Source organism: Aotus nancymaae, unplaced genomic scaffold (assembly GCF_030222135.1).
Source record: "Aotus nancymaae isolate 86718 unplaced genomic scaffold, 86718_ANA_hifiasm-v0.15.2.pri h1tg000064l_1, whole genome shotgun sequence".
NCBI classification, from domain to species: domain Eukaryota; kingdom Metazoa; phylum Chordata; class Mammalia; order Primates; family Aotidae; genus Aotus; species Aotus nancymaae.
In genome coordinates this window covers 25,327,589-25,354,680 of record NW_026988479.1, presented here as the reverse complement: position 1 = coordinate 25,354,680, position 27,092 = coordinate 25,327,589, and the positions used below count along the sequence as shown (strand labels likewise).

At 48.2% G+C, this 27,092-nt stretch overlaps 1 protein-coding gene and 1 long non-coding RNA gene across 18 annotated transcripts in view; one reads left to right on the top strand and one right to left on the bottom strand.

Annotated features, from left to right (window-relative positions):
- The window catches only part of TCOF1 (treacle ribosome biogenesis factor 1), a 41,723-nt gene extending 39,974 nt beyond the window's left edge, over positions 1 to 1,749 (bottom strand). For all 15 annotated transcript variants that reach the window (XM_012449629.3, XM_012449704.3, XM_012449862.3 and 12 more), the window contains exon 1: positions 1,601 to 1,749. In XM_012449629.3, the coding sequence (XP_012305052.3) occupies positions 1,601 to 1,708 (108 nt within the window). In that variant the 5' untranslated portion in view covers positions 1,709 to 1,749. The remainder of the gene's footprint in view (positions 1 to 1,600) is intronic.
- A 2,698-nt stretch (positions 1,750 to 4,447) lies between these two features.
- On the top strand, positions 4,448 to 26,714 carry LOC105716192 (uncharacterized). Of its 3 annotated transcripts, none has more exons than XR_001107234.3 (5): positions 4,448 to 4,696; positions 13,414 to 13,562; positions 19,319 to 19,410; positions 24,613 to 24,791; positions 26,556 to 26,714. It is a non-coding gene; the product is annotated as an uncharacterized LOC105716192 (long non-coding RNA). The 3 variants fall into 3 exon arrangements; XR_001107222.3 differs by having other exon boundaries at positions 13,414 to 13,576; XR_010338750.1 differs by having other exon boundaries at positions 13,408 to 13,576.
- The last annotated feature ends 378 nt before the right edge of the window (positions 26,715 to 27,092 follow it).

Below are 27,092 nucleotides of genomic sequence, written 5' to 3'. Positions count from 1 at the left end.
AGCCAGCCCCTGCCTCCATCTCTCCAGGGGCATCTGGCCCTTGTACTCCACACTTCAGCCACTATGGACTTTTTTTTTTTTTTTTTGAGATGGAGTCTCATTCTGTTGCCCAGGCTGGAGTGCAGTGGCTCAATCTCAGCTCACTACAACCTCCGCCTCCTGGGTTCAAGTGATCCTCCTGCCTCAGCCTCCCAAATAACTGGGACTACAGGTGCGCACCACCACACCCTGCTAAATTTTGTATTTTTAGTAGAGATAGGTTTCACCATGTTGGTCAGACTGGTCTCAAACTCCTGGCCTCAAATGATCCGTCTAGCTCAGCCTCCCAAAGTGTTGGGATTACAGGCATGAGCCACGGCACCTGGCCTGCTATGGACTTGAAAAAAAATTATTTTTGAGACAGGGTCTTGCTGTTGCCCAGGCTGGAGTGCAGTGGCACAATCATGACTTATACTGCTCATACTGTATCCTCAAACTCCCGGGCTCAAGAGAGTGGACTTTCTCGAGGCCAGTGTGTACACAAGTTCCCTCCCTCCACAGGGCATTTACACCTCAGCCTGGAATATTCACCTCTCTTCCTTCAGATCTCAAACCAACTGTCACTTGCTTTAAAAGGCAGTCCTGACAATCTGTCACCCGTCTCATCTTTTTTTTTTTTTTTTTTTGAGACGGAGTCTCACTCTATCACCCAGGCAGGAGTGCAGTGGCACGATCTCGGCTCATTGCAACCTCTGCCTCCTGGATTCAAGCAATTCTCATGCCTCAGCCACCAAGCCCAGCTAATTTTTGTATTTTTAGTAGAGACAGTGTTTCACCATATTGGCCAGGCTGGTCTCAAACTTCTGATCTCAGGTGATCCGACTGCCTCGGCCTCCCTAAGTGCTGGAATTACAGGCGTGAGCCACCGTGCACAGCTCATCCCTCTCATTCTTAACACTTAATGTAGTACTAAGCATATAGTCACTTTTGTGATTCTTTGATTTTTCTACCCTACTAGAGTGTAAGCTCCAGGAGGGCTGGAAGACGGTGCTCAGCATCTCCCAGGAAGCACCCTGAGTACTGTACTAACAGCTGAACGAATCAATCAAGTAAGAAATGACTGTACCAGGAGTTCGAGTCCCAAAGCTGTCCGTCTCAGTACAGACAATCGCTAAGGGCCTGAGTTCCAGCTCAACTAAGGGGCTGTGGGATACCTTCTCGAGGCGCGCCCCCAAGGCGCTGGTCGCAATCCACCTCGCAGCAACCTCCTCGCCCCAGGGGGGCCGTGCTGAGCCTAGCCACGTGGCGGGAGACTTAGGAAACTTAAAACAGCCGCTACCAGAAAGGGGGTGGAGGTAAGGGACGCGGGAACTACAAAGTTCGGCCCCTGCGAGCACACGTTCCGGCCCGCCCACTGCACAGATGAGGAAAGTGAGGCCCAGGGGAAGTGAAGTCGCAGTGGCGAGGCAGAGGTTGCGGCTCCTCCGGTACCCGTGGCCCGAGCCGCTGAGCACGGCGGATTCCGGCTCTGGGAGCCCGCCGGGTCGCCTGAGGGCGGGGCGCGGGCCGCTGATCTCCACATCCTGCACGCGGCCCTCGCACACGGCCCACGAACGCTTACCTGGCCGCTCTGCTCCTTTACTTCCCGCGCCGCGCGCACATAGCCAGCCCGCAGCAGATGGTGGTAGATAAGGGGAAGTAGCTCCCGCCGCTTCCTGGCCTCGGCCATGCCCGCGACCCCCGGCCTGCCGGCTACCTGCACGCCCCTCCTTAGTCCCCGCCCGCCACTTCCCTCGCGCCCTTAGACCTCGCGCGCCCCACTTCCGGCTCCTCGTTCTCCCCGGCCGCGCGGCGCGCCGGGAAACGTAGTACCCTCTCCTGGAGTGGCCGACCCCGCCTCTCAAGGCGAAAGGGGCGGGGTTTAGCGGGCAACATGACCACCCATTGGCGCGGAGTGGGCGGGGCTAGAGAGGGACCCGACCCCGGAGCCGGCCGGGTTATGGATGACTCTTTTAATCCTTCCGGCTGGCTCCCTGAAGAGATTTATCTTCCTTGTTAATTCTCTGAAGGCTGCGTTTTACTCATCTCTGAACGCCCTAATCTGGATCTTTCTCTAGACCTGAACTTCGAACTGCCATTACTCTCTCATTTATCCATTTAACACGTTTTTTGGTACCCATGAACCAGACACGAGTTGTCAGTTTATTCATTCATTCACTAATTGAACAAATCTGTAGTAAGCACCGTAACTTGGGCTAGCACCTGGCTAGGCTAGGGAGATTCAAACGATGCATAATACTTATGGCAGATGCCCTCAAGGCTGACAGAGACGACTGTCTGTAACTAAGCAGCTATAGTTCAATATCTGGTGTGCATTGTCAGGGACAGATGCAGCCTACGGGCGCCCCAAGGAGGGGGCACCTAACCCCAAAGAGATATGTAAGCTGAGGCATAAAGACAGAGCAGAAATTGCTGGGTGCAAAGGAAACGACTGGCAGAGGGCACTGCATGAGTCTAGGCATGAGAAAACACCCTGCTATTGCCTAGGAACCCCAAACCCAGAACCCAGTCTGTGCTGCTAGGCTATCGAGGTGGGGTGGGGTGGAGAAGAGGAAACAAATGAGAGCCCATGAGGATGAAGTAGACAAGGCCTACAACACCCCCACCCCCAGCAGAGTTTGGGACTTTGCTCTGAGGGCGTTAGATAGTCTGACTGGCTTTTCAAAGGTTGACCTTGTTTTGTGTTTTTAAAAATTGCTAAGCCAGGAGCAGTGGCTCACGCCTGTATTCCCAGCCTTTGGGAGGCCGAGGCAGGTGGGTCACGAGGTCAGGAGTTCTAGACCAGCCTGACCAACAAGGTGAAACTCATTCTCTACTAAAAATACAAAAAAAAAATTAGCTGGCCGTGGTAGTGCACGCCTGTAATTCCCAGCTACTCAGGAAGCTGAGGCAGGAGAATCGCTTGAACCCGGGAGGTGGAGGTTGCAGTGAGCCGAGATTGCACCACTGCACTCCAGCCTGGGTGACAGAGAAAGACTCCATCTCAAAAAAAAAAAAAAAAAAAAATTGCTAAGACCAAACCACATACTATTAATACTAAATGTGAGGCTGTTATAGTTGTTGGGGGAAAGTTGGCAGGGAAGAGGTGAGGTAGGCTGGAGAATACGAGAGTCAGCTGTTCTTAATTCCATGGACCCATTGAGAATCTGATGGCAGTCTGTTTCTTTCTGGAGCAGGAGTCCCTAACCCTGGAAGGTCCAGGTATGTGCTTATCTTTGTCCTGAACTTGGATGGAAAATGTTATCTGCCTATACACATTCACATTTTCTATTTTCTTGAGCAAATATTTATTGAGCACCTACTATTGGGGATGGAACAATCTCTACTCCTGTAGAGCTTGCAGTCAAATGGAGAAGTTCAATACAGTGTTCAATACAGTGTTCCGAACAGCAAGTAAGTGAAGGAAGGAAAATAATAGTGTTTTCTTATGGAATAATATAATGTTTAAAAGCTGCACTGGAGTCCCACTGCCTGGGTTCAAATTCTGGCTTTGCCTCACAAACTAGGTGATCTTGGACAAGTTACGTAACTTCTCTGTGACTCAGTTTCTTTATCTGTATGATGGAGATAATTATAATTTCTATCTCATTGTGTTGTCATAAGGAGTAAATGAATTCTCAGCAGAAATGCTTAGAAGAGCTCTGAACAATAGCACTCTGTGTGCGTGTGTGTGTGTGCTATTATTGTGAAAGCATTTAACAGGAAGGAGGAATCTATTTTTTTCTTGGGAGTTAGGGAAGGATTCCCTGAGAAATTGATGGTTATGAGAAAACCAGAACTATGTGTACAGGAGGGCCGGGGAGAAGAAACCTGAGCAGACGGAAGAACCTGTGCAAAGGGCCTGAAGCAGAAGGTAGAGCTGAGAGAAGAGACAAGGAAAGGCCTTTGTAGCAGAGCCCAGAGGGAGAGCAGGGGGACTGGGGAGTGTAGAAGGTGAGCAGAGGGCAGACTCCATGTGAAGGACTGGCCACATCAAGGGTTTTTTTCTCTATCCTAAGAGCCGTTGGAAGCCACTGATGGTGTAAGCCCAAGAGATACAGGATGAAATCTGAATTTTACTGTGACCTGTGTGCCTGCCCAGTGGACGGTGGAGTGTGTCTGGTATGAGTAGCTGTGGGAAAACAAGTCAGGGTTAGGAGTGCAGGCAGGCATCCAGGGAGAAGACAGTGTTAGGGGAGGGTGTGGTGCTGGTGGCAGTGGAGTTGGAGGGCAGTGGAAGGTTCCCAGAGTTAATCAGGAGCTAAAGTTGTCACAGAGGTGTGTTGGAATGGGAGGGGAAGGAAGAGGCAGTGTCAGAATGGACCTTGAGGTTTCTGTGCAAACAAGTAGGCAGTATCTTTCACTGAGACAGAAAAAACTGGAAGAGGACTAAGACAGTGGGGTGGTTTGAGTGAGGAGAGGAGGATGTGGATGGAGAAGTGAAAGTATATGTTCTACATTAGACATCTTGAGCTTGAAGTGCCTTACAGTCACCACGTGCAGATGATGAGAAGGTTCTTGGAAACCTGGGTTTGGATGCAGCGTGGAGGTCTGGGCTGGAGATGAAGATGAGAAGTTGTTGATAGAGAGAAATGATAATTGTGGCTGTGGATGAGAAGCTTGCTCAGGGAGGAGAATGTGGACAGAGAAGAGAGACGGCCCAGGATGAAGTTTTGAGGTACACTTACAGATTAGGGCTGTGTGCAAAAGGATCTGCCTGCAAAGACTGAACAGGAGTGGCTGGACAGGTTGGAGAAAGCCCAGGAGAGTGGGCTTATGGAAGGAGGCCAAGGGAAACGCTTTAGGAAGCTGAGAAGACTCGATGGGGGGATGCTCTGAGAGGTCAGACAGGAGGAGGGTACAGCCCTGGGCTTTGCTTTATTGACAGGTGTGGAGATTGTTGGGGCCTTAGGGAGGTCTATTTAGTTGGTGTGATGTAGGGGTCAGATGGGAGTGATCTGATGAGTGCAGGAGGGATGAGGGAGGCAGTGGGTCTTCCCCGAATTTTTTGTGTAAAAAGGATGAGAAAGATAAGTGATAGGGCCAGTATGTATGTTAGGGGAGGTGTGTTTTAAGGTACAGAGACCTGAGATTTGTTTAAAAGTGAATGGCAGATCCAGGAGAGAGAGATTAATCAAGAGTGTAAGAAATAGAGCTAATCAGCGAGTAATGTTCCCTCAAGCATGTGCGAGGGGCTGGGATCAGGCATGTGGGTTGGGGGTTGGTCTTGGGGAGGAGGAGGGATGAGTTCTCTAGAACCCAAAAGCAGGAACAAAGAGAGGATGGGTGCAGATGTAGATGTAGGTTTGTAGTGGGATGTTAAGGGAGATTTCATTTTGAGCTTCTATTTTTTTCTGCAAAGTGGGAGGCTAGGTCTTCTGCTGAGAATGAGGAAGAGGTGGTGAGGAGTTTTGAAAGAAGGAGAATGATCATTCAGAGAGTTGAGAAGCAACTTGCCCACAAAATCCCCGCTTGCCTGATAGTCTTGGCTCCCCGGTTGATGTTGGTGGTCCTTAGTGTATGTGTGTCTTGTCCTGTCCTGCCGAGTCCATTCCTCCATCAGGCTCACCTACCCAGCTGCAGTCTGGAGGTGTGTACACAGTGGGATTTATCTAGGCCTAGGGCTTGGCCAGATGGGTAGGGAAAAAAAGGCACAGGGGTCTCAAGTGCTGGCAAAGAGATGCTGAATTTCTGGGTCCTGAGATCTAGGCTGGGTAGTGAGGGAAGCAAGGCAGACGGGGTAAGTTTTCAGGGAGAGAGTGGAAACCTTCACGGGCCAGGCCTTATGAGGTTGGGAGCCCTGAGATCAGAGAGGGCTGGCAGCTGGAACTGGTGCTGACGCCCAGGTTTCTGCTTGGGTGGCTGGATGGATGATGACTATACATGATGTGCATACAAACCATGATAAGATCTAAGACTTTTTTCCACCAACACCTCCAGGAACCAGTTTTCATTTCCTTGAGGGGATCGAGGCCCCACCTGAGAATGCGTGCCTTAGTAGTATGTAAACTCCCTGGAAGCAGCCTTATCTTTGCCTTGTTGGTTGCATTATTTCCAGCATTCTGCACGGTGCCTGCACACCGCAAGCATTTAATAAGTATTGGCAAGTGCATGAATGGTTACAGACCTCTGCTGAAGAAGAAGGGAGGGCACGGCAGGCAAGGTGCTCACAGAGTCTAGGCCTGGAGGCAGGAATGAGGAAGGCTTCTGGAAGGCAGGGGGGAAGGAACTGGATTGTGCATCCTTGGCTGACCCTGGAAGAAATGCAGAACTGGAATTAAATTAAAGAACGAAAACAACGCCACGCCAGCATGGTCTAATACCTTCTGTCTGGCAACAGGTTGTTTGTTTTTGTTTTGCTCCCAATAAAATTCATTGTCAGTACTCGTGCTTTGTCCTTGGCTCCTGGGAGGCTGCCTCTTCTGTGGACAATTTCTTTATTTCCCTCATTTTCCAAATCATACCCTTCACCGAATTGCCTCAGGGCCCAAGCACAAAATGAGAACATTAAACTGATAAAATATAACATGGCAACAATTAAGACAGCAGCAAACAAAACAGTGCATTAAAAAAAAAAAAAAATAGCCTCAGAGTATTTCTCTACCAGTAAGAGAAAATATCTTTGTTAGTGGTAGAAGCCAGATGCCCCCAGACCACTGAACTGTGAGTGCCTCTTGGACAAGCAGCGTGCTTTAGTCACCTTGGGTTCCCATGCAGGGCACGGTGAGGTCACTCAGGAAATGAGTGAAGAAAGAATGAACAAGAGAAGGAAGCTCAGCAGGTGGGGCACTCTACTTGTCTCTCCCAGCAGGAATGGTCTGGCACAGAGGTGGGAGGTAGCAGTGATACAGGGGAAAGGCTACTGGGTCTCTCTCCTCTGTTACTGTCAGGAATCTGGCCCTTTTCACCTGGCTCAGCTGTGTGACCTTGGACCAGTCTCTTGCCCTCTCTGGTCCTCAGCATTACCTTCTGTTAAATGAAGCTGTTGAACATAGGTCCTTCCAGCAGTGGAACTCTCAAGAGACGGGCACATCTGGGAAGGGTGCCCTTCCCCCTAGCTCTCTTCATCCGTTGTAACAGGTTTTCCCTGGCCCAAGTCATTTTGGCTAGTAGATTTCCCAAGGCTTCTTTCCCTTTCATGAGATGACAATTTGTTTCTTTCTTTTTTCTTGAATCTCATAGGAGCTTTTAAAGGTTTACAAGTTGTTACTAAAGTAACAAGTTAAACAATTCAGAGATATATTAAGACAAAGTCAATCATTTTTCCCTCCCTTTTAGCCATTCCCAGCCCACTTCTCCACACTCCAGCCTCTTCTTTCCCAATCAGACAGGAGTCTGGTATTCGATCCCTTCACATCATTTCTCTGCCCAGACAAACACAGACACCCTTCATATAGTTTAGTCCCCCTTCTCCTTTTCCTTTTTCATTTCTCTTTGCTTTTCTTTCTTTTTTATTTTTATTATTAGTATTATTTTTGAGATGGAGTCTCACTCGGTCACCCAGGCTGGAGTGCAGTGGCATGATCTTGACTCACTGCAACCGGGTTCAAGCGATTCTCCTGCCTCAGCCTCCTGAGTAGCTGGGATTACAGGCATCCGCCACCAAGCCCAGCTAATTTTTGTATTTTTAGTAGAGACAGTGTTTCACCATGTTGGCCAGGCTGGTCTTGAACTCCTGGCCTCAAGTGATCCACCTGCCTCAGCCTCCCAAAGTGCCGGGATTACAAGTGTGAGCCACCTCACCTGACTTGTTTGCTTCTTTTCTTACAAAAGGGAATATATGAAACACTCAACTCTGCAGCTCTTTTTTCACCTAATAATAAGGTAGAGCTGTTTCTCCAGCCACTGGGATCTGCCACACCCTTTTGAGTAATAGTAATGGCTATCATTTGTAGAGTGTGTGCATTGAGCTGGAGCTGTACTTCCAGGCTCCAACAATAACCAATCGAAACCTCACAACATCCTACGAAACATGTCAAATGGTTATAGATGAGGAAACTGAGGCTCAAGACAGGCTCCAGCTGCCAGGGGCCTCATAACCAGTGACCTGTTAGGGCCATCAACAGACAGAGATGGGAGATGATATAATGTAGGTTATTCACCACAAGTGTTTTGGCTAAAACAGTAGTGTTGCTCTAAACATCCTCGTAAATAGACCCTTGCAGACTGGAGCTTTAATTCTGTATGATGTAATTGAAAGCAGACCAGAGGGGATGCATGTGTTTTATTTTAATAGCTAAAGCCCAATTAACTGCCAGAAGGGTTGTAGCAATTCATAGCCTCATCAGCATAATTTCTTATTTTTGTGGTTTTATTTCTCAGAGCTAGAAGGGTCCTTGGAGAGCATCTAGCCCAGCTCTCTCCTCTTGCTGGTAAGGAAACAGGCCCAGTGACAGGAAGTGACTCAACAAGGACCCCAGCAGGCTAGAGGCAGGGGGAGGTTCTTGTCCACCTTTCCCGGGCCATTGCCCCATCCTCTTCCCTCCGACTGCCCCTGCCTTGGCTCTCTCTCCTCTCCTGTCCACTCTCTACACTGTGCTTGGGATCACATCACTTCCCTGCTCATTACATCTCCCCCAGCTTAACCAATGACCACAGACTCAAGTCACAGCTTCTTCATAGGCATTCAAAGCCCATCCCAGTCTTTTCCCTGGTGTGTCTCCTATCATCCAAACCAGCCACTAAATCTTGAGTACTGTCTGTCCTCAGAACATCTCACTCCCTTCATGCCATTTGGACAGAGCTGCCTTTTGCTCTTCAAAGTTTGACTGTTTCCTATTCATCTTTCAAAGCCAAGTGCAAAGGCTGCCTCTGCAATGGTGACTTCCTTGACTGTCCAGCCTTCTAACCCTGGGCAGTCAGTCATCTGTGTTCTGCAGCAAGGCGCCCTGCCTGGCTGCTTCCTCCGGGAGGTCATGTGTTGCAGAAGAACCAGCCAGGAGGGGGCAGTGCACAACCAAAGAAAGGTCCCTCAAAAGGTCAAGGTCACCAGGGCGCCTGGGGCCTGCCCAGCATGGACATCTGTGGATATCAGGTTCCACCCCAGTGGCAGGACCTTTGGCGAGCTCCACCCCTCCGTGGACCTCGGTTTGCATCTCTGTGCAACGGCAGGGTTGGACGAGCTCAGTGTTTCTCAAAGCGTGGTGATGCAGAGTGACTTCAAGAGATAAAAAGATGGACATTTTAAAATGGAAATCATTATGTATTTATTTTAATGTGTATTAGACAAAAAATAACTAGCACATCAAACCTGTTATTTCGCAGATATTATTGCTTAGAATGGGGCTAAAGTAGGCATTCAAGTAAAAAACAGTGAGTCAATGTAAAAGAAAGTACCAATTAAATAATATACAGGTGGTAAGACAGCAGTGAATGGCTGCAATCTGGAAAACATTTGTCTGCTTTTGATGCTCTAGAATGCTGTGATTTGCAGACTCCTGCCTTTGGTAGGGGTGGAGACAGGGAGAAGGAGCTGGCCCAGGGCTGGGAGGCTGAGCCTTGGACAGAGGGTCAGAAATTCAGCAGATGGGCCATGTGCCCCTGCCCTCCCAGACCCTCCTCCACCTGTGGAGGGTACGACTGCTGACTCCCCCTCCCGCCTTCTTTCTCAGCTTCCCTGTGGTTACTAAGGAGTGGGAGGCTGAAAGGGGCCTCATTCTGGAAGCTCATCTGCTCCCTCATTCTCACCCAGCACCCTGCTTGGCATAAACTATTCAGGGTGATGATTAACAAGGATGCAGGAAGGCACTGGGGGTGGGGAGAGAAAATAGGCGATATGGACAGAGTTTGCTCACATACCTGAATCTCCAACCTGCCACGACTATCTAATGATTCCCAGGCTTAGCTGTGCATTGGAATCACCCTCCTAGTCAATGGAAATACAATTCTAAGGCCTCACCTCAAGCAACTTCTGTTTTGGGACCCCCGCATCTGGGCTTTTAAAATATCTCTAGTGGATTCTGAGGCTTTGAGGTTTCAAACCACACACCTCCCTCAATGTACCTGTGGAGACTCAGAGAGGTTGTGTCACTTACTCAAAGTCACCCAGCAGTTGTCCTGACTCCCAGCTCAGTTTTTCCGAGTGTCCCTTGTTGAGCCTAGTCCATGGTTAGCAAACACAACTCCACTGACAAAAGTGGTAGGGTTTCTTTGAGCCTTCTTTTCTCTGGGCTTGTCAAGGACTTTCTACAGAAGAAAATGGGCTGTGTGAGCTACCATTTGCTGAGAAGGCCAGAGGGGTGGCAAGGGATGGTGGTGGGAGAGGGTGGAGGGAGATGCCAATGGAGAGGGTGGCTGGGAGACGTGGCCTTCTCTCACAGTTGCCAGCCTCCAGTCAGCCTGCTGCAGGCAGGAGCTAGTTCACATGTATGACACCAGCCATTGGATTTTCACATGGGATTCTTAAAGAAGAGAATTTGGGCCAATGAATAGGAAGTTAATTCCAGATGAAACTCTCAAACAGTGCTCAGTGACCTGGAAGCCAATTGACCTTAGAGGAACTGTCCAGCTCCCTGATTTTTAAAATTTAAGATATTTGGCATGTGAAAAATGCAGGGACATACACATACAGTTCCATGTTCTCATGATCTAGATTTCTCTTTTTTTTTTTTTTTTTTTTGAGACAGAGTCTCACTCTGTTGCTCAGGCTGGAGTGCAATGGCATGATCTTGGTTCACTGCAACCTCTGCCTCCCAGGTTCAAGCGATTCTCCTGCCTCAGCCTCCCAAGGTGCTGGGATTACAGGTATGCATCACCATGTCTGGCTAATTTTGTATTTTTAGTAGAGATGGGGTTTCACCATGTTAGCCAGGCAGTCTCGAACTTCTGACCTCAGGTGATCCAAACGCCTCAGCTTCCCAAAGTGCTGGGATTACAGGCATAGAACCACCATGCTCGGCCTAGATTTCTTTTAATTTTTTTTTTTTTTTTTTTTTTTAGAGACAAGTGTTTTGTTCTGCTATCTTCCTCCAGATTAACTGGGACTACAGGCACACACTACCATGCCCAGCTAATTTTTAGGAACTTTTTGTAGAAACAGTCTCTTGCTTTGTTGTCCAGGCCAGTCTCGATCTCCTGGCTTTCAATAATCCTCCTTCTGCCTTGGCCTCCTAAAGTGCTGGGATAAAAGGTGTGAGCCACAGCAGCTGGCCTAGATTGTGAAATAAGACATTTCAAATAAATAAGAGCATCTCAGTTCATTTTCCTTCCCTTTGCCCAGAGATAGTCACCAGCTCATTCCCTGAAGTTGGCATGAGTTGTTTTTAGACATGTTTATGTATATATGCTATACATGTATTCATTCATAAAACATGGAAAGTGTTGCTTTGTAGCTTTAAACTTTTTGTAAATGACATAATATTGTGCATAGCCTTCTGCAACTTGCTTGTTTTCATTCAACATTGTGTTTGAAATTTATCCACATTTGATGTGCAGAGCACCAGTATACATATATCCACTGTTCAATCAATTTCATTGTAAGCATGTACTACAGTTTATCAATCTATTCTCCTGTTGGTGGGCAGTTGGGTGATGTCCAGTTTTCCACAATAAAAACCGCACTGCCATGACCATCCGCGTGTGTGTCTTGTATATGGCCGGGTGCGTGAGCATCTTGGGGCTCCCTGTCATTGCCTGGCTATATCTGAAAGGGTGAGTTTCTGTGGCTCCACATACAGACTCAAGCTGGCAATAGTCAGACTTTGGAATGTTTGTCACTCTGATGAGGGCCAAATGTCTCTCATTCTTGTTTTTAAGTTCTCTTTCTCTGATCAGTGGAGTTAAACCGTTTTCATAATTGTGCTGGTGGTTTGGATTTTTTTCCTCTTCTGTGGATTGCCTCTTTACCCTCTGTCCATGTTTCCATGGTGCTGTTTGTGTCTTTCTTATTGATTTGCAGGAGCTCTAATCCTGTGGTCTGCTGTGACTATCTTTTGCCAGTGTGTGGATTGTTTTCACTTTATTTATGCAGCCTTGCGAAGCACAAAGGCTTTAGGCTTGAATATAATGAACTGCGTCAATGTCTTCCTCTACGGTTTGGGGTTCTGCAGGCCACAGCAAGCTGAGGCCATTTCTTGGCCTGGCACCCTCCTCAGGAGGCTTTGATCTCAGGTGGAATGTTAGGAGCATGGGCTTTAGAGCAGGGCCCACTAGGGTTGAAATTCAGGCTGGTTGATTTACAGGCTGGTGAACTTGGGGTAAAAACACATTTTACTTCTGGGTTTCAGCTTCTTTACTTGTAAAATAAGCATGAGAACTGTCTTGAGCTCTTGAGGATGCTATGAAGCTAGAGGGAGCAGGCCAATGCACAGTGGGGCATCTTGAAATCCCCCAGGGAGAGGGGGGATTCACTGAGAAAAGCCTCAGAAGACACTGCTCCCTGAGAGCTACCCAGTGTGGTTGTCCTAATCTTGCCTGGCCCCAAGGGCTCAAAGCAATATCTCCAAATCTAACTTTGCATCTGCAAGTGGAGCTGGGTCTCTGGAGGAGCTGAGGCATGCGAGACACGAGACACCAGTCCCCCTCCTCTCCCTCCCACCCATGGCCCTGGGTTCTGAGCTGTTCCTGGGGCCATGGTTGGTGACTCTGGAGGCAGGAACTTATGGAAGTGGCATTTGTGATGTCTCAAGAAAACCAGAAGATGACAGGGAATGTATCCCATGGCCTCCATATACCACAGCCACTCAAAGCTGCCCAGTCACCCTGGCAGCAGGTTTGGGAGGACATCTGCGGCCTCCAAGGAAAATATTTGTCTGGAGAAAGAAAAGGACACACGTACCTGATCACTTTCACTCACATGTGACCACATATCAGCCCACACAAGCAGGTCTCTTGAGGCCATGGCAGGGGGGTAGGGGTACTCCATCACCACTGAGCAGTTCATCCTGGGCACAGAATACACAGGAACAGGTTTGGGGGTAGGTGGGCAGAGGCCTGTGGGACCAGCAGCCTCTTGGACAAGGCCACAGAGCCCATGGCCAATAGGGCTGGACGATGCCTCCTTCTTCCTTCCACTTACTGACCTCGAGTCACCCTACCATCACCACTTCTGAAGGGTCAGCCTGCTCACATGGCCAGAGCACTGGATGCCAGTGAAGAATGTAGTTCAAAATTGAAGCCTATTTTTGGAGTAGACGAGGCATACTCATGATACAAACATGTAAAGGTATGCAAAGGGTACAGAGAAAAGGCTTCCCATCCTCTGTTCCCCAGCTTCTCAGTTATCTTCCCAGGAGGAAGCAATATTACCAGAGCTTAGATATGACTGTATATACACACACACACACACACACATACACACACACACACACACACACGCAATATTGATAGTAGTACATTATATACACCAAGGTAAACCTTGCTTATTTTTTCACCCCATCTTCTCTCCCACAGATTTAGGGCCTGGAACATAACAGACAAGAGTGAATGCAGAACAGATGGATTAGTGGACGAGGTGGAGGAAGGATGAACAACGTCTATCCAGGTGCAGGCGTTTTCTACTCTGTGTTTTGAGACCCATCCGTCCCTGGGAGGATCCCTCTCCTTCGGTATGTTGCTGCAGGTGGGTAAATTCAGGCCTTCTTGACCCTGGCACAGAGCCACAATGGGGGAACTAAGTGAACCAGGCAGCTGAACAGCTTAATTGTCATTTCCACCAGCAGATGGTTACCAGGGAAACTCAAAGAATGTTAGAACCGGGAGGGGTTTTCAGGCAATGTGGAGGCAGCGTGATAGAATCTCAGAATGGGAAAGGGGACGGTTCCAACAAGTTCTTCAAGAGTTTAATTTTTAATTTTCATTTCAATGATAATCTAAAATAATTAAACACTTTAGCCGGGCACAGTGGCTCACGCCTGTAATCCTAGCACTTTGGGAGCCTGTGGTGGACGAATTGCTTGAGCTCGGGAGTTCGAGACCAGCCTGGGTAACACGGTGAAACCCCGTCTCTACTAAAATACAAAAAATTAGTTGGGCATGGCGGCATGCACCTGTAATCCCAGCTATTCAGGAGGCTGACACGGGAGAATTGCTTGAACTTGGGAGGTAGAGGTTGCAGTGAGCTGAGATCACGACACTGCACTCCAGCCTGGGCGACAGAGTGAGACTGCATCTCTAAAAAAAAAAAAAAATTTTTTTAGGCCAGGCAGGGTGCCTCACACATGTAATCCCAGCACTTTGGGAGGCCAAGGTGGTGGATCACCTGAGGTTGAGGTCAGGAAGTCAAGACCAGCCTGACTAACGTGGTGAAACCTGCCTCTACTAAAAATACAAAATTAGCCCAGTGTGGTGATACAAAATTAGCCAGGTGTAGTGGTGGGCGCCTGTAATCCCAGCTACTTGGGAGGCTGAGGCAGGAAAATTGCTCCAACCCGGGAGGCAGAGGTTGCAGTGAGCAGAGATCGCATCACTGCACTCCAGCCTGGGCAACAAGAGTAAAACTCGGTCTCAGAAAAAAGTTGTATTTGTGGATCATTTGAGCATCTGCCTTATAACATTGTATGGACATGTGATTTCAGTGCTGTATTGATGCTTGTATTTGTGATCACATTGACGCTGGGATCATCAATGACTTCACAGCCATCTGAATAAACCAAGATTTTGCTGTAGATTAAATTTCTTTATCTTCAGACTCCTAAGATTTCTGGCCATGTTCTTAGGGCCAGTGAGAATGGTTTTGGAGGCATCTGTACATTACTCAACTATTAGAAACCCTGGTGAGGACAAAAGGACCCCACACAAGAGTTAGGAGCCTGGATTCGGCTCCTATCTCTGCCTCTTATGGGTTGGGTCACTTGGACTCTTCTGTCTCTTCTGCTTTAATTTCTCCTCCAATGAAATAGGATCAAAATGCCTTCTTCACAGCATATTATGAACAAAAAATGTGATAGTGAAAGTTCTGACTTTATAAGCATCAAGCATTTCATGTTATAAAGGAGGGAAGCAAGACTTGAAGAGGTGAAAGGACTTTTCTGACATCAAACCGTCATTGGCAGAGCTGGAGTGGGAGCTCGGGCTTCTAACCCTCCGTTGCCCTGGGCACATTGGCCACTAGCAGTAATGGTGCAACTAATTCTGGAAAGCGTAATAACATCTCAGGTGGGGCCTGTTGCTATTTGGGCAAATATGCTATCTTTATTTTTATTCGTTAAGGAGATTAAATTAGGGAAGCCAAACAAATAAGCACATTGAATTTCCCACAGCTATACCTCTCTTCCAGGAGCAAAAACAAACTCTTTCCTCAGGCAGAAGGTCAGACAGGAGGCATGTGGGGACAAAACACCCAGGCGCTACAGTGCCAGCCTCCTGGATTTGCTGTTTTGCTGAGTTGAAGGGCCACCGAGCCAGGCGTGTGGGCTTCATGTCAGCACCCGGCTGCTCTGAGGAATGTGTTTCAGGGTTGGGGGCGCCCAGGGCAGGCTGAGAGATCTAGAAAGCAGGGACTGTGTCTGGCTACTGCTGTTTCTCTCAAGCTCAGCTCGGTGCCTTGTACACATGGGTGTGCAATCAATATTTAAAGAATAAGTTCAGGTGTGGTGGCTCATGCCTGTAATCCTAGCACTTTGGGAGCCCAGGCAGGTGGATTGCCTGAGCTAAGGAGTTTGAGACCAGCCTGGGCAACATGTCGAAAACCCAGCTCTACTAAAAATACAAAAAAAAAATTAGCCGGGCATAGTGGCATATGCCTGTAATCCCAGTTAGTCAGGAGGCTGAGGCAGGAGAATCGCTTTAACTCAGGAGGCAGAGATTGCAATGAGCCAAGATCATGCCACTGCACTCCAGCATAGGGGACAGAGCAAGACTCCATCTCAAAAAAAAAAAAAAAAAAAAAAAAATTTAAGGACTCATAAAAGGAAGGAAGGAATGACTAGAGTTGCAGTATTTGTGTTTAAATATTTGAAGTGGTCTCAGAGATGTACCTTACAAGTCCAGGTTCAAAATCAGGAAGTCAGGAAACAAGGGATCTCAGGGCAAAATGCTCTTCTGGTCTGGAATTCAGGAATCAGGGAGATAAGTAGGAAGTGAGGCCTAGTGCAGAGGCTGAAGTCAGTCACAACAGATGGATTGACTGCTTTGCTGTATCACAGTCTGTTCACTGAGCATCTTCCTGTGTGTCAGGCTTTGTGCTAGTTGCAGGGGATCCCAAGTGGAAAAAAGTCCCACAAGCCAAGATATGGTAATGTGCCCATTGTGGTGAAGAAGAGTTTGGGCTTTGAAATCACACAGACATGAGCTCAAACCCTAGCTCTACAATATATGACGTTGGCCAAGTTACATTACTTCTCTATGTTTCATTTTCCTTACTTGTAAAATGGGATGAAGAATGCTAACTGCTACCTTGGATGGTAAATAAGACAAAACCTAAGGCACAGAGTGAGCATGACCATCTGCCTGGGCCTGGATCCTACTAGAAAATGATCCCATCTTGGATCACGATGTCAGGAGTTCAAGATCACCCTGGTCAACATAGTGAAACACTGTCCCTACTAAAAATACAAAAATTAGTTAGGTGTGGTGGCAGCACCTGTAGTCCCAGCTACTTGGGAGGCTGAGACAGGAGAATTGCTTGAACCTGGGAGGCAGAGGTTGCAGTGAGCTGAGACCCTGCCATCGCACTCCAGCCTGGGTAACAGAGTGAGATTCTGTCAAAAAAAAAAAGGAAGGAAGGAAGGCAAAGAGGGAGGGTGGGAGGGAGGGAGGGAGGGAAAGAAAGAAGAAAGGAAGGAAGGAAGGAAGGAAGGAAGGAAGGAAGGAAGGAAGGAAGGAAGGAAGGAAGGAAGGAAACGAGCCCATCTCTTCTGTCTGCCCTGAACCTTCAGGAGCTTCTCTAAGCTGACAGAAGGAAGCAGCTTAGATGGGCATCTCCCTTCTGTGGACCTGAGGTTATTTATGTTTGTTTGGTTATTGTGGTTGTTGTGGTTATTGTTGTTTCTATTAAGAACATTGATTCTATGAATAACCTTGTGCATTCCTCTTGGTGCATGTGAGGAAGGGTTTCTCTAAGGTGGACACAATAACAATAAACAACCGGAGAGGTGAGGGCACTGAGCAATCAGAACGGATGCTGTGGAGCTGGAATGTGGTCCTGGGAGTAGTCGATGCGGTGTTAACCTTTTAGTTGCTGGATCGTAGGGAGTTTGGGTGGGTACCTAAGGGAAAGACTGGGGGCAGTTGGATCACAGGGGGTCACATGGTAAAAGGGTGGGGGAGACTTGGAGTAGTAGCTATTTACCAACTGGCATGGAAGTATTTCAAGATTCTAACAACTGTGTGGTCACAATGGTAAGCATGGGTGTGTATGTTCCTGGGAGTATATGTTGCCTAGGAGTGGAACTGTGAGGCTGCAGGGAAAGTGATCGTTCAGCGTTACAAGATCACACTGGATGATTTTCCAAGTCACTTATTCCCATAGACATTCCTCCTAGCAGTGTATAAGCATCTAGTTGATCCACATCCTTGCCAACACTTGGTATTGTCAGGGTCCTTAATTTCTTGTCAATCCAGTGGGTGTAAAAGCATCTCTAAATGGTCTCAATTTGCATCTCTCTGAATTCCAGTGAAGTTGAACATCTTTTCATATGTTTATGGGCCTAGAACTGTTTGCTTAAAAGTCCTGGGTCCTGTATGTGTTAAATATGTGCAGTTTTTGTATATAATCTATATCTTAATAAAGCCATTAAAACACACACACACGCACACACACACATATACACCCCAAAGGCCTATAATTTTATCCCTAATACTACGGCTAACAGTAGGTGCTCAATAATACTGAATTTAAAAAAAAAAGTGGTGCCTGGTTCCCTCATACCACAGTGAACATTCCACTACACGCCTTGGACAGCAGCCAGGTAGAGCGGTAAGAGCACTGGACAGGGAGCCAAGATACCTGGGCTCTAGCCTCAGGATGGCCACATCATTACTCTGTGGCCTTAGGCAAGGCGCATTGTGTTTTCTGACCCTCACATTTATAATTGGCCAAGTTGGGGAGAGACTTAGTCTGCTCACAGGGAGGGCAGTTAAGGGATAAAGTGAGATCAAGAAAATGGATGTGTTTTGGGGACTCAAAAGTCCTGCAGCAGTCAGGGATTAGTGTTCCCTCTTTGAAGACAATTTAAGAAGGCTCTGGAGCCCAGCGGAGCAGAAGCAGCCAGCCAACCTCCAGTAGGCAGAAAGCGTCAGCACCAAGGCTTAAATGCACATCTTCTTCCTTTACACAGCCCTCATCTCCAGGTACCCATCAAGCAGGGAAGGAACAAAACTCCATTAACTCCTGGCCTACGTGTGCCTTAGGCTATCCTGAGGATCCATGGGAACCAAAACTTGTGCCAGCCTGCTCTAATATGAAGACAGTGACCCCTTGGTACCTGGTCCTTTACTGGGAGACCCGACACTGCAGGCTGTTGGACCCACAGGCAGCCACAAGCTTAGCTCCTTAGGCCAAGATGCAGCAATGTGGCCAAGCCATCAGGCCTAATATGTAGGCACATGGCTCTGTCCTCTGTTCCTCTGGCCCTACATGCCTCACTCATTCAATGGCAGGAGTGTTGACGACAGAGGCACTTCTGAAAGCATGTGCTGTGGGACACTTCCCACTGTGGATGACGGTTATATGGGGGTGGAGGAGGCATGGATAGGGGAAGTTTCTGTGGTCAGATGGAAACATCGAGTAAAATTATTTATGCAGCTAATATTTACTGATTGTGTCAGATGCTGGGCTAGGCCTTTAATAAACATTGTCCCTTGACTTTTTTTTATTTTTTTTTTCCTGAGATGGAGTTTTGCTCTGTTGCCCAGGCTGGAGTACAGTGGCTCATCACAACCTCCGCCGCCTAGGTTCAAGCCTTTCTCCTGCTTCAGCCTCCTGAGTAGCTGGGATTACAGGAGCATGCCACCACACCCAGCCAATTTTTTGATTTTTAGTAAAGATGGGGTTTTGCCATGTCAGCCAGGCTGGTCTCGAATTCCTGATGTCAAGTGATCCACCCTCCTCGGCCCCCCAAAGTGCTGGGATTACAGGCATGTGGCTCTGTGCTGGCCATTCCTTGACTTCTTATAGTAACCTTAGGAAGCAGGAACTATGACTGGCTCCGTTTTACAGGTAAGGAAACAGGCTCTGCAACGTTAATGATTTGCCCAAGTATCCCTCAACTGATAAGTGGCAGAGCCATGATTCAAACCTAGGCAGCCTGTTTCCAGATCTCTCATTCTTTACCAGGTTGAATGAATAGGACTTGCTGACTGGTCAGAGCATGGGGGCTTGGGGAAGGAGAGGGGAGCATTCACGTATCTTTATTTGATTCAGCTCAGTGTCAGTGTCCTGGCAGCTGGTAGAGGCAAGTAAGAGAAGAAAAAGGCCTCATCTCTACCCACCCAGAAAGAACTTCAGGTAAGGAGGTAAGTTCAGAAGAGCATGGAGGCACACCGAGGTGGGTTTTGGGAGACAAGTCTTTCTAGTGTGGTCTCTTCCAAGCCAAGACTTAAGGGACCATCAACCACATGAAGATCTGGGGAAAGGAAACATCAGGCAGAGAAAATGGCATGTGCAAAGGCCAGGAGGTAAGGGAGAGCATGTCAAGTCACATACTTAGCTGATTGAGGGGGCGGGGCATGGGAGGTGAGGCCAGATGTCAGAAGAGGCCTTAACTTTTTTTTTTTTTTTTTGAGACAGGATCTTGCTGTGTCACCCAGGCAGGAGTGCAATGGCATGATCATAGCTTGCTGCAGCCTAGAACTCCCAGGCTCAGGTGATTCTCCTACCTCAGGCTCCCAAGTAGCTGGAACTACAGGCACGCTCTCCACACCCAGCTAACTTTTGTATTTTTGTAGAGATGGGGTCTTGTCATGTTGCTCAGGCTGGTCTCGAATTCCTGGGCTCAAGTGATCCACCCACCTCGGCCTCCCAAAGTGCTGAGATTACTTGGGTGAGTCCTTGTGCTGGCCCAAGGCCTCGCCTTTGAGGCTTCTAGATTGGCATGGAACAAGGGAGGGATGAGAATGTTGTGAAAGTACCGAGAGCAGTGGAGCTGCTGGCTGAAACTGAAAACGTGAGCAGAGGAGTGAGTGAGGGGCCGAGGACGTGGCAATAATGAGCTTGGTGTTGGCCCTGATTTTCAGGGGGTCTCTGCTAAGGTCTGTCCCAGTGCTGATCTTCTCAATGTCCCTGGAAGGAAGGAACATCTCACTGTGGCCCCTCCACCCCCAAATATTCTGGGCAGGAAGGAGCAGGATCTGTTTTGTCAACGCAGCTTGCAATAAAGAGTCTCATTCAGAGAGGCAAACAGCTGCTTGACTATTAATAGGCAGGGCGGCAGCCACAGCCTGCTGGGAGGGCCTCCGCATGCAGTTCTGAAAAGGTGAATCGGTTCCTTCTGCCTGTCTGGGTTTTGCACCCTGTGGCGGGACAATTGGCCAGGTGCATATTCCTCAGAAGGTCAGTCACCCCCAGTCATTTCCTGGGGCAGCTTGGGAGCTGTGTGGCCTGACCCTGATGGGATGTTGACTCCCCCTCAGACCAAGGGAGAGGGGGTCCAGAGTCCCCAGAGCTGACCAGAGCAGCAGGAATCCAGGGTGCTGGGGTTGGGGGTGACATTTGGGTGGGGTCTCACAGCTGCTCCTGTGGAAAATCAGGCACCCACCCTTAAGGGGATCATGAAAGGTCAGAGTTGGGTGGCTGGAAGGGAAAGGGGTCAGTCGAGAAACAGGAGGACTAATGAGAGGAACTGGGGATAGAGAGGGTGGAGGTAGAGCCTGGGCTCAGGGAGAACCATGAGGCATCCCTGATCACGAGCCAAGCCAGGCTAAGGGGAGCCTGGGAGTCCAGACATGAGAGGGTGAGGCCTAGGGAAGGCCACAGTCTCCTTCCAACCACCGCCATCATGACGCATGACCTCACTGTGGCCTTGCCAGCCAGATCGCCCATCTGAATGGGCCTGCAGAGAGGGTGGCTGGGAGCGAGCTAATAGCAACCTGATGGGCGCCCTGGGCCCCACTAAGGCCAAGTCTTGCTGTGCTAGAGGCCCCGTGGCTGCAGCCCAAGTGGGCGCGGGGCTCACAGGCTCCCGTTGTTACCCGCTGCTCAGGTGGCTGCTTCAGGTGGTGGCCACTTCAAGGAAGCCCCATTTAAAGCAGAGCCTTGCCTCAAGTTTCCTAAGAGCCCTGCCCAGGCTAATGAGATCATTAAGAGGCTCCTTGTTAAACGGGTTTAAATAGAGTTTGCCTGTAAGGCCTCTGGCTGAGCCCTGCACCGTGGCTGTTTTTATTTGTACCTGTGTCTGCACTTAACAGCGTGCTGGAAAGTGTAGGCTCTGGCCTCAGATGGCAGGGAATCCTGGCCCTAGCGCTTTCTGGTTGTGTGACCTCTGGCCAGTTACCTAACCACTCCTTGGTGCCTCAGTTTCCCATTTGTAAAAGCAGACTAATAATGGGTGCTCCCCATTGCCCTCGGGGAGGTGTCCAGGTTCCTCGGAATGGTTAGACTTCCACGGCTTGCCCTTGGCCTCCTCAACAGGTCCATGTCTCACACCTGTCTCCGTGATCACATGGACCAGCCCTCTTGGTCCAGCCTTCTGTGTGCTGTTCATACGCTCCTTCCTTTCACCGTCCTTGGCCTCACCCTTCTCCTTCAGGTCTTAGCTGAAGTGCTCTTCCTGGGAAGCCTCTGCTGATGGGCTATACTGGTTCCAGTGTGTCCGCCATGACGGTGCCCACCACGCTGTGCTGTCATGCCCTGCTATTGTTGGCTTTCTGTGCTTGATGATAAACTCCATGAGGGCAGGGACTATGCCCCATTCCTCACTGCATCCATAGGCCTCAGTGCTGCTTGTGACAATTTCAACAATTGTCTGCTTGCTTCAGTTGATTTTAAGATTAAGGCTCTGAGTCTCCTTCCATTAGCTGTTCCTTGAAGTTGCTCCCTACTCCTTCTCACTTTCTCACTGGCCTTGACTTAGAGCCCCACTGTCGTGAAGCCTGTACCAGGAATGGGACACAGGAAGGCCCAGACCTAGGTGTCTACGCCCAGTGCATCTGGAAGCACACTACCATTTCCTTACCAACACCATCCATGATCTCCAGCCTCCTGATACTCAGCCTACTGAGAATTCCAATGGAATGCAGAGCATTCCAAGTCTTTGTGATTTTCTTCCAGAGTTCCATGACATGGCAGGTGCCTAGATTGATCCATTTGTATGACCCTGGTGGGCAGGAAGGTAGGGAGGCCTAGTGGGTGATACATAGCTTCTAATGGGAGGTCTACAGGTTGTCTAGCCAGCAGGAGTTGGGTTACAGTCATTACTGAGGGGCTAAAGCATTTTTCAAGTCAAAGGGTAGGAAAAGGGTAAAAATGGAATGCAGAGTCAAAAAACAAAGGTTGGGGTCAGAGCAACCAAGAGAGAAGCAGGGCCAGTTTTGAGAAGCACGCAAAGGCTAGTGGTTCTGGATCAAGCCTGTGAACAGAGCGAACTCCGTATCTAACCTGTGCTACACCTGGGCTAAATACACATCTCTCCAAGAAACCCGGAGCTCCTCAAGGGGCGGGACCATATACCCTATACCCTTCATCTCTGTGCCCTCTTTATTACAGAATGAATCACAGCTCCTTTCAGGAAGTCAGTACTTAACGGAAGAGTTCTCTCCCCGAGGTGCTTCAAATTGATGATACTAATAAAAATAGATATCATTTGTTGAGCTCTTACCAGGTACCAGGCACTGTGCTAAATACTTTACATCCATCATCTCAAAGACCGTCAGATCCCTGAGAGCAGGAACCGAGTCTGCTTTTTCTCACCATTGTATCCCCAGGGCCTAGCACAAGCCTGACACATAGAAGATGTTAATAGATATTTATTGAATAAACAGATAATCCTGCCTGTTATTCCTGTTTTACAGATAAAGAGCTGAATCTCAAACGGGTTAAATAACTAAGATTATTCAGCCAGTGGGATAAGGAAGCCGAGATTTGAACTCAGGCCCATCTGACCCCAGAGTCCACGGATTTAGCTGTGCTCTGCTGTCACTGCCATTATCTTGGCGTGGGAACCAGCATCATGGGCACTTGTTGGAAATGCAGAATCTCAGCTGCATCCCAGTCCTATTGAATCAGAATCCACATAGTAATAGGATGCTGGGTGACTCAGATATATATTAGAGTGGGAGAAGCTCTGACTCAGGAGTCATTCCGGGCCCACAGTCACTCAGGGGGTCTGTGTCATTGACTCAATCAAACTACACTTTGCTATTGGGTCCTTTGTCCTTTGCTACAAGACTGCTGAATGCTGGTGGTGTTGGCCATAGCCTTTAAAATGATTACCACTTCAGGATCAAAAGCATATTTTTACCTTTTAAATCTTGTTATATGTCCATCAGGTTTCTACTACCCCAAGCAACTCACTCATGAGAATGGAGGCAGAGTTTTCTAGCCAGTGGCCTTGCCTCTGAATGGGACCATCTCAGATGAGGTCTCATTCCCACAGGGGCCCTTCTTGATTCCTTGCCTGTCTACATCTAATCATGGAGGTTGTGGATGCTCAGCCCGGTCTCTATTTGTTACGAAGAGATGATTTAATTTGTAAACAATTGCCCAGTGATTTAAGAGACTTTGCTTGTTTATGTTTTGAAGTTTATGAGTTTGGTCTTCTGAAACAGCATAATAAATTGCTTCATCTATCAGAAAAAGCAGAGACGGTGGCTTATGGCTTATTTCACCCAAGCGTCCCTGTGCCCCCTTCTCTCTGATCAAGACCTCTCAGGTCCTGGGGCCATCGATCCCAAAGTGTCTCTAGCCTCTCCTACAAGCTTGTGTGGTGCCCTTTTTCAAGAATTCAAGTTAGGGATTTGCTCCAGACTTGTCTGATTTATGCTTATGGGCCTATCTAAATCAATAGTTCTTAACCTTGATTAAGAACTGAGATGGGTTCTGTGAGATGAACTTGAAGGCCTGTGATCACCCAGAAATTGTATGTAAAATTTGGTGCATTTTGTATGGTGGGGGTGAGGAGAGGCCAATAATTCTCTCAATTTCAGCTGGGCACGGTGGCTCACGCCTGTAATCCAAGCACTTTGGAGGCCAAGGTGGGTGGATCACCTGAGGTTGGGAGTTCAAGACCAGCCTGACCAACATGGTGAAACCCGATCTTTAAAAAAAAAAAAAGGAAAAAATAATTCTCTCAATTTCTCAGTGGTGTCTATGACTTCTAAGAGAACTTTCTTGCTTTTACTGGTCTCTCCTGCCTCTAAACTTTCAGGACCCACATCTGTTTCTTTCATTGTATTTGAGTTGCTTGGGTTATATGTTTGCTAGACTGTAAGCTCTGTGCAAGTCAGGATGATAGCCGGTGCCATTCACACCAGAGCTTCTTGATTTTGCACTTGTGCAAAGCACATTAGCCTCCTTGCTCCAACACACACACAAAAGGAATTGTAATTTTGTGTATTATTTATAGATAATGCTTGATGCATAGACTTACTTCCCAGACCACTTAACAAAATTCTAGTCCCTCCGCTCTGGGAATCTGTAGCTCACAGGTTAAGATGTTGATTACAGATAATAAGAATGGAAACATCCTTAGATATTAACAAGTCTAACACTCCATTTTACAGATGAGGACACTAAAGCCTAGAGAAGAGGAGTGATTTGCCCAAGATCACACAAACCGTTCCTATCAGAGCTGGAGCCGGAAACCAAGTATTCGGACGCCTCTAATTCCATGCCTGTCCATCACACTCTCTTTGTAGCTCCAGCTACATGGATATTCTCAAGTAGAAAAGTTAACTATCAGGTACTGTGCTTAATACCTGGGTGATGAAATAGTCTGTACAACAAACTCCTGTGATGCAAGTTTACCTATGTAACAGTCACATGTATCCCCAAGTTAAACAAAAAGAAGTGTTTGTGAAATCAATGCATGAATACTGGGAAGGGTGAAAAGCTATTTAAAAGCCTGAATATGCCCATAGATTCGAAGTTTTTGGTTGGGCATGATGGCTTACACCTGTAATCTCAGCACTTTGGGAAGCCAAGGTGGGCGGATCTCTTGAGGTCAGGAGTTCAAGACCAGCTTGGGTTAAATGGCAAAAGCACATCTTTACTAAAAATATAAAAATTAGCCGGGTGTGGTGGTGTGTGCTTATAATCCCAGCTACTTGGGAGGCTAAGGCACAGGAATTGCTTGAACCCAGGAGGTGAAGGTTGCAGTGAGCTGAGATTGCACCACTGCCCTCCAGCCTGGGCGACAGCGCGAGACTCTGTCTCAAAAAAAAAAAGAAAGAAATTTTTCTCTAGATAGCTCAAATAAGTTAATGGAGCCTTGTTCTACTCTCTACCCCTGGCCCCAGGCTCTGGCTGATGCTGCAGTTTGAGCCTGAAGGAAAAGAAAGAGGAGGGCTTCTCTCCTTGGAGCTTAAAGTCAAGGAGCGTTAATTTGATTGCATTTGACTTCAACTTCAGTTTTCTAGTAAGAAGGCTTATCGTACTGCCCAGTTCAAGCATATATGCATTTATTTGATCATTATTTATTGGGCAAGTTTTATGCATTGAGCACTCTACAGATGTGAGGGTTAGTAAGTCACACATTACCCCTGTCCTCTGGTTGCCTACAGTTTATGGGATAAAGGGTATACACTATACACATAAGCCATGAAGCCATCTGTCCCTATTCTCCTGATTCCAAGCATGACAGGGTCTTCATTGAGCAGTTTAGTCTAAGCAGCCATGGTCATTTCCTTTCCATGGTGTGCACTACTGCATCTGCCATTCCCAACGCCAGGACTGGAAGGAGCTTGGAGGTCATGCAGTTCAATCTCTTTATTTCACATGGGGAAACTGACGCCCATAGCAGCCAATCAGAGAGTCCGGGGCTGAGCCAGGACTATCACCTGGGTTTTGGAGGTTGGTTCTGAGGGCTGGATCAAGCCATGGGAAGCGAGGAGGACACTGTAGGGGAAGGCAAGGGCAAGAGCAAAGCCCGGAGGTGGGACTCTGCATGAGGTGACGGGAGCAAGGGAAAGGCTGCCTTGGTTCCTCATATATTGTTCTTGAGTCAGACAAAGAAAGGCTGTCTTTGATGTGAGGCCGATGTCACTATCACAGAGGAGCCACCAGGCCAGCTTCAGAAACTGAGCCCAGTCCAAGGACTGATGCTGCCCTCAGGTACCAGGGTGCCTGGGAGGAAGGAAAAAGAAATATCGTTATCAAATATATGGAGTACTTCTGTGTATCAAAACGTTTCTATATGTTGCCCCTGTCAATGAGAAAATTGTTGCTCATCTCACCCCTTCTCAAAGAATCATGAGGACCAAATAATAATTACTGGTATCATGATAATAGCAGCAGTCATTTATTTGGGTGCAAACATGTGCTGAAGATAGAGTTGTGAGCCAGCAAGCGTTCTTATACCCTACTCCTCACAGAGATAGTCAGAGCCAGTGTGTACTCCCTGATTGTACAGTGAGGATGTTGGCCTGCAGAGGATAAGGGGCTTGCTCAAGGTCACACAGTGGGCCAGCAGCAGGTGGGATTAAAACCTGGGTTCTCCTGCCCACAGGTCACAGCCTGGCCTGATACCAGCGTGGCTCTGCAGCCAGACCCAGAGAGGATGAGTCCAGCCTTGAACCTCCACAGGTACGCCGAGTTCTTCCAACAGGCTCTTCCTGCAGACCCCTACTCCTGACTCTGGGGGCCAGCACCCCCAGATCTGTGTCTGCTCTCTCTGCACCACAAGCAAAGGCATCATTTACAGGCCTAGCTGTCACCAGACCTGTACTAAAGCAAGTGCATTTCTGTCCAGCGGAGTCCTGTCAGCAGCGCCAGAACCTCTGATGTCTCTAACAGTCTCCAGGCGACAGGCCTGGCGGGGGTTCTGGTCTGCCTCTTCTTATCCAGGGGAAGACCAGCAGAGGGAAGCCCCAGGCCTGAATCTGAGGGACTGCTTTTGCAATAGTGCAAAGCTCTTCCAAGCTCAAAGAGAAGAAGCCAACTGAACTCTCTGGACAATATTTGTGTGGCCTGAGAGGCAACAGTTTAGGTTCTTTTACCACGTAGCAGAACAAGGAGTTTTACACTAGGTAAACCTAGTGAGGGG